The sequence below is a fragment of the Cryptomeria japonica genome, chromosome 10 (genome assembly GCF_030272615.1).
Source record: "Cryptomeria japonica chromosome 10, Sugi_1.0, whole genome shotgun sequence".
Classification (NCBI taxonomy): domain Eukaryota; kingdom Viridiplantae; phylum Streptophyta; class Pinopsida; order Cupressales; family Cupressaceae; genus Cryptomeria; species Cryptomeria japonica.
The window spans coordinates 161,871,647-161,879,160 of record NC_081414.1 but is presented as its reverse complement, the minus strand read 5'-3'; the positions used below and the strand labels follow the sequence as shown (position 1 = coordinate 161,879,160).

General features: G+C 38.9%; 1 protein-coding gene across 1 annotated transcript; it reads left to right on the top strand.

The window, feature by feature from the left end:
- Positions 1-839: 839 nt before the first annotated feature.
- Positions 840-2,483, top strand: LOC131068056 (pentatricopeptide repeat-containing protein At2g29760, chloroplastic). Its single transcript, XM_058003269.1, has 2 exons — positions 840-1,047; positions 1,813-2,483. The coding sequence occupies exons 1-2, from the start codon at positions 840-842 to the stop codon at positions 2,481-2,483; spliced, it is 879 nt and encodes a 292-aa protein (XP_057859252.1).
- Positions 2,484-7,514: the final 5,031 nt, after the last annotated feature.

Sequence of the window (7,514 nt, the reverse complement as noted above, 5' to 3'; positions counted from 1 at the left end):
TCACAGGATATGCACGAAATGGATTTATGGAAAAGGCTTTAGAAACCTTCAAGCAAATGCAATTGGCAGGTGTAAAGCCCGACTCCACAACCTTTGCCAGCATCCTTCCCGCCTGTGCAAAAACTGGAGCTTTGGAACAAGGTATGGACATCCATCAAAGCATAACGGTAGGGGGATTTTTATCTGATATTGTAGTTGGAAATGCTGTGTTAGACATGTGTGCAAAATGTGGAATGATAGATAAGGCACGTGAACTGTTTAACAGAATGCCTCAAAGAGATGTCGTCTCATGGACTGCAATGATTGCCGGATATTCACAAAATGGATTTGTTGGAAAGGCTTTAGAAACTTTCAAGCAAATGCTGTTGTCAGGTGTAAAGCCAAATTTCACAACCTTTGCGAGCGTCCTCCCTGCTTGTGCTAAAATGTGAGCTTTGGAACAGGGTATAGATATACATCAAAGCATAATGGAAGGGGGATTCTTGTCAGATATAGTAGGAAATGCCCTGGTTGACATGTATGCAAAATGTGGAACGATGGACAAGGCAAGTGAATTGTTTGACAGAATGACTCAAAGAGATGTCATCTCATGGAATGCAATTATTGCAGGATATGCTAAAAATGGATTTGTTGAAAAAGCTTTAGAAACTCTCAAGCAAATGCAATTGGCAGGAGTAAAGCCAACGCCCACAACCTTTGCCAGCATCCTCCGTGCTTGTGCCAAAATGGGAGCTTTGAAACATGGAATGGTTATCCATGAAAGTATAAAGGATAGAGGAATTTTGTCTGATGTTGTTGTTGCTACAGCCCTGGTAGACATGTATGCAAAATGTGGAAGCATGGACAAGGCACGTGAATTGTTTGACACTATGCCTGAACGAGATGTAGTTTCATGGACTGCAATGATTGCAGGATATACACAAAATGGATCTGCTGGAAAGGCTTTAGAAACATTTAAGAAAATGCAATTAGCAGGTGTAAAGCCGGACTCTGCAGCCTTTGCAAGCATCTTCACTGCCTGCGCCAAACTAGGAGTTTTGGAAGTGGGTATGGAAATCCATCAAATCATTAAAGATAGCGAAACTTTGTCAGATGTTGTAGTTGCAACAGCCCTAGTAGACATGTATACAAAATGTGGAAGCATAGACAAGGCAAGTGTACTGTAATGCCTCAAAGAAATGTATTCTCATGTAATGCAATGATTTCAGGATATACACACAATGGATTTATTGAAAAAGCTTTTGAAACTTTCAAGCAAATGCAATTGACAGGTGTAAAGCCAAATTCCACAACCTTTGCAAGCATTTTCCCTGCCTATGCCAAAATAGGCGTTTTAGAGCAGGGTATGGACATCCATCAAAGTATAAAGAATAGAGGAATTTTGTCAGATGCTGTGGTTGCAACTGCCCTGATAGACATGTATGCAAAATGTGGAAGCATAAACAAGGCACGTGAACTGTTTGACAGAATGCCTCGAAGAAATGTGTGCTCGTGGACTGCTATGATTAGAGGATATGCACAAAATGGATTTCTGGAGAAGGCTTTAGAAACTTTCAAGCAAATGCAATTGGCAGGTGTAAAACCAGACTTCACAACATATACCAGCATCTTCCCTGCCTGTGCCAAAATGGGAGCCTTCGAACAGGGTATGGACATACATGAAAGTATAAAGGATAGACGAATTTTGTCAGATATTGTAGTTGCAACTGCTCTAGTAGACATGTATGCAAAATGTGGAAGCATAGACATGGACATGAACTGTTTGACAGAATGCCTCAAGAGATGTCATCTCATGGAATACAATGATTGCAGGATATGCACAAAATGGATTATGCAGGGATGCTCTCAATGTCTTTGAACTAATGAAGCACTCTGGAACATATCCTGACATTGTTAGCTTTGCTTGTGTTCCATGTGCATGCAGCCATGCAGGTTTAGTGGATGAGGGCTGTACATACTTCAATCATATGAGTAATCCTTATTGCATTATGCCTACAATTGGTCATTATGTGTGCATAGTTGACCTTCTTGCCCGGGCTGGCTATCTTGAGGACACCCTAAACTTTATCATTAAGATGCCAGTTAAACCCGTGGTGGTTGTGTGGATGTGTTTTCTTGGTGCCTGTAGATCACATATGAATATAGGTTTAGGAGTATTTACCGCAACGTCACTTTTTGATTTGGATCCTAATAATGCTGCAACTTATGTTCTTCTCTCGAACATCTACGCAGAATTGGGCATGGGGGATGAAGTTCAAAATGTAAGGAGATTAATGAAAGATAGAGGAATTAAAAAGATCCCTGGACGTAGTTGGATTGATGGCCATAAAGTGGTACATGCTTTTAGCGTAGGAGACTTATCGCATCCACAGACACAGGATATCTATGAAAAGATGGAGAAAATGGCTTGGGAGACGAAGCCAACAGATTATTTTCCAGATTCAAGACAGTTACTTGATGCCATGGAAGAGAAGGAAAAATAATTATTTTTATCATTAGTAGCTTCTTTAATTATTGTTAATCCACATGTGAAAAGTTGGCAGTTGCATTTGGTATGTTAAACACACCCCTTGGAACAACCGTTATACTTGATAAGAACCTTCAAGTGTGTGCCGATGCCCACACTGCAACGAAATTTATTTCCAAGATTGTTGGTGGAGAAATTGTTGTGAGAGATGTGAACATTTCCATCATTTTAAACAGGGACAATACTCTTGTGGAGATTTGTGGTGATTCTAATGAAGCAATCTGAAAAATCGGTTTGCACTAAAGTTATGTGCCCTATTTGAGCCTGCAGTAATAACTTAAGGACAAGATTCTCCTCAATTTTTAGGAAAAGAAAAATATTTTTGTTTTGTGTATTTAGCAATCTAGACCATGCTATTGGTCTTGTAAAATTAGATGTATGGATTGCAATGCAGATCACTGCTTATATATACTGTTGTGGTATCTGTGATCTGTTTTGTGATAACATTGACATTACATTCAAATTGTTTTCACAAAATCTGTATATGTATGAAATAAAAAGCTGGAGAGGGAAAGCTGGAGGAGAATATATGAAATGGAAAGCTGGAGCAGCAGATGATGGAGAATGCATGAAATGGAAAGATGGAGGAGGAGGTGGTGGAGAATGTATGAAATGAAAAGCTGAGGAGGAGGAGGAGAACAAGGGAAAAATAAAAGTTGAGGAACACTTCAAGTAAACGGAAATATGCTTGACTAGTAGGAAAAGAGGACTCACAATTGCCCTTGCCATTTTGTACACTTCTTCTCTTTAGCATATTCATTTTATTTTTTTAAATGTCAGATCAGCCATTTATAATTGGTAAGATTTATAATATTGTTTTTCAGTACTTTATTTGATGAGATGGCTCATAGATTCATGAGTCACAATATTTTTTTAATTTAATCTGATTTCAATCTATTTAATTTCAATCAGAAATAAACTACTATAATTAAATATATAAAGAATTAAAAAATACAATTGTTTCGATGATATAATTACCAGGTATGCATTGCACTTGAAAAACTGGCATCACAGGATATATACATTGATGTTATAGAGAAGAGCAGGAGGTGGTTTGGATCTAGGGTTTCCGTGGAGGATGTTGAGGAGTTTGGAGTTGGGGACGGGGATGTTGAGGTTGATGGTCTACATGGCTTTTCTTCCTTGGTCTGGGGGGTCTTATGGTAGCTTGTGGTGGCGGATTTATGGCTTCAATTTAGCTTGACTCATGCCCCTCTTTGGAGGCTTGGCTTTGGCTTTCTTTTGTGCTTGTTCTCTACAGGGGACTTGTTTTGCTGGTTGGGTTTGGCTATGGTTAGGATGGTGTATCTCCTCCTCATGGGTCTTGAGCGTTTCCCTCTGTGTGACACCCTTGTTGCACATGGAGGTTTTGCTCAGATGGATTTTTTGCTTGCGAATTGGGTTAGTCTGAGGTCCTGTATCTTTTGGGCCCCATGGTTTTTTTGTGGGTGGCTCCCCCCATGTTCTGTGGGTTTGCGTAGAAGTTGTTTTTGCCTTGCTTGGGAGATCTTCATGTCTGAATACTTGAGGGCTTCTTTCAAGATCTCAGCTTATTCTTTGCCCTTGCTTTGGAACAATGATGGTTTCTCTGTCTCTCATCTCTCTTGGTGCTCCTTTGTTTATTTTGATCTTTCAGGAGATGCTTTTTTGTTTTGGGTTCCTTCAGAACCTCTTCGGTTAGTGTTTTCTATTATGACGGGGTCTAACTTTCTCTATTTATCTCTTGTGACTCTTGGATCTCTCTTCGATGGGGGTTTTGTTTTCCCCCTCCCCCTTGTTTTCCAAGCCTTGGCCTTTGTGCTTCATTTTCTGCATCTTTGGGTTTCTCCGGTTTTTCCTATAGAGGTGGTCCTATCTTCTATTGAGGGGGAGATGGATGTGGCTAGAGTTGACCTTTCTCCTATTAAGGTGGAGGTAGATGCTACTGGTGTTGCTTGGAAGTGTTGTTGGGGGGTTGATGGAGCCCCATCTTTTGGTTGTAAGGAAGCTGATGCTGACCTTCTTGCTAACTTTTGTTTTTCTCCTAAGGAGGTAGAGATTTTGTCTAGCAAGTTTTTCTTAGTGTTGTACATTCTCAAGGACATGGTTATGGGAGCCTTGATAAAACCCATGGTTAAGGTTGAGGGAGCCCTGTTCCTTATGCTCATATCTATTTGAGCACTTTGGTGGTCGACTTTGGCCTTTTTCTTTTACAACCTGTTCTTCAATGTTTAATCTTTTTTGTTAGATTGTGGTTGGGTTTTTGAATGACTGTGTTGTATCCTATTGCAACATTCTTCTGGGGGTTCCGGATCCATGAAAAATCTGAGGGTTTTAGGACCCTTCAAAACTTGTTGTAAGGGGTTTCGAGTCCCCTAAAAAATTGTTTGTTCCTTAATTAAAAAAACATAATTTATATAAAAATAAAATCATTAAATCTCTTCAACTTAAAGGAATGTTGCTCTTGAAGACTTCTGTTCCACCCACCTTGTTACTTTCTTCGGCACCTTATGAATAAGACCTCAACTTCCTCACTTTTGTCCGTTGATTTTCCACCATTACACAAAGGCTCTTTTAAACTTCCACAAGTCAGTTTGCCCTCTGGTTCATGTAGGATCAAAAACCATATTCCTCTAGTTGGTTCTAAAAAGAATGAGATAGACTCATATGGTGGATACCTTGAGTACAAAGAATCACTGCTATGGAAGGGGCCATGGGTTTGTGACAAGTCTTTCCTGAGCATAAAATCATGGTTCATTGAATTTGATCCCATAATTGAAATTTCAACAACAAACTCAATATGGATGTGATTACTAAGCCAACAACTTCTAAACCCAAATCCCCTTTCACTCAAATACCCTAAATTTTTGAAATTTTTGATCCCATCTTTGGAACCCAAGTTCTGGTGCAAACCACGTCCTTAGTATTTACTTGCCTTCATTTTGTCACTAAGTCATGTTTCCTAGTCGCCACATTGTCCAAGTTTTATACCTAGTTGGCGAACTTTTAAGTTTTTGAACCTAGTGTTTATGTTGCAAAAGTTCATAGAATCGTCGACTGCCTGACCAATTAAGTCCTTATTGTTGGTCATGTGTGCCAAAGAGGTCTTTATTTCGGTCAGTCGGGTGAGTTTTGAACCTTTGTACTATTGAGATAATGTGCAAATATGTGTTTGAGTGATGTGTTGTCATTGTTGTCAACATCTTCCTCTATGTGTTTTAGTTAGATTAAGCGATTTGGTTTGGCTAGTGTGTTGTAGATGAGTTGTTGCAGATTAAAGAGTTATGAGATAAGTATCTCTAGTTGATTCAGCTAAAGTTTCAGTGGTTCGCATGGAGATTTGATTGAGTTATGAGATCCGTTATTATGGTTGGTTTTTCAGTTGTTCGGTGTTTATCAGTGTTCTGGATTTTCCTCTGCATTGCTCCGCATTGCAATATCTTGGTTTGTAGATTTGGCAGAGTGTTTAGGACGTTCTGGTGTGTCCTCAATTCAGATGGTTCATGTTTTGGAGGTCTGCAAATGAATCTTTTAGTTTGACAGTCAGTTCAGTTAGTGTTCTTGAAGTTCAGTATAATGATGATGGAGATTCTAGTAAGTGGTGTTGTTGTGGTTGTTCTTGTGGTAATTCATGATGCTTGTGGATGTTTCTAGATCATGTCTTTTTTGTGTTGGTGGTCCACATTGATCGTTGTGCGCGTTATTGATGATTTTCTTTAGTCCGATGGTGTTCATGTTCTTGGCTGACATGATGATTTTCTTTGTTGAGGATGTTCGAAGCATAATTCTTGGAGGTGTTTCATGTTCGAGGTGGTGATTTAGGTCCATACTATGTTTTTGCCGACATTGTTGTGGTCCACATGTAATATTGTAGCGTGTATGGTTATATCTTTGTTATTTGTGATGTGTGTTGACCCAACCTTGAAAGATAGGTTGATGATATGTACAAATTAATGTAATATTCTTGTGAGAGAGGTATCTGTGTGTGAATAAAGCTTTAATCTTTCGGAAGCAATGGAGTAGCGCAAAGAAGTGTGAAAGAGAAGAAGTTGTATGTGCTTAATCAGAACTGTTACTAGGCATGAGGAGATGCTATTCTATCAACTCATGATCTTCTAGATGTAATCCAAATCTTTTTGTAAGACAATGAATCTTCCTCAGGGTTGTAGCCCTTGTTATTGTTTTTGAGCAGTGAGCTCTAGGCAGTGTGCTTGAATGCATATGCATTCCCCATTGTAACATTTCATATACTTCTACCAGGGTATCATCATATTGTGGGTAGGTTCCCACTGTGGTTTTTAGCTTAACTAGATTTTCCACATAAAAAATATTGGTGTTATGTGTGTTATTGATGTGGTGTTGATCTATGCTTTCATTGTTATTTATCAAATCTGAAATTGTGTTTGAGTTGAGTAGAGTTTTTGAGAAAACGGATTCACCCCCCTTGTTCATAAGTTCCTAAATTTATCGATCATCCGACTACTCTTTGGCGTATCTTGTCATTGGTCACCCATGTTGGTGTTGTCTTTGTAATTGGTTAGTCGAAACATTTTTGAACCCTAGTACCCCTTGATAGTTATGGTTCAAGAGCTTAAAAAGTTACAGATGTTCTGACTTAAGAGATTTCTCATTCTTTGAGTGGTCATTCCAAGGTACTATCAAGTACAATGCATTAAATGATTGGTTAACTGGCGAAACATAGGGTGATATCACTTTGAAAAACTCATTTCATCTTGAGGAGCTAGCAGAGAGAAGTTTCAAGTTTTTGTGGCAAAGGAAAATTTGTAGGCATGCATAGGAACATGTTAGGCTAAAGATTTGTTTCCTTTTCCTCTCTCCTTTAAATTGAAGTGAATACTTTTTAGAAAGCTAGTTAGTGTGGTTAATTGGGAGTTTCCTTATAAGTTTGCTTGGTGGAATTCTAGTATATAGCTATCCCTTGCCAACCAGAATGACATAGTCCTCAATAAATTGCTTTTTATACCACCAATTTCGAACCCTAGCCTCT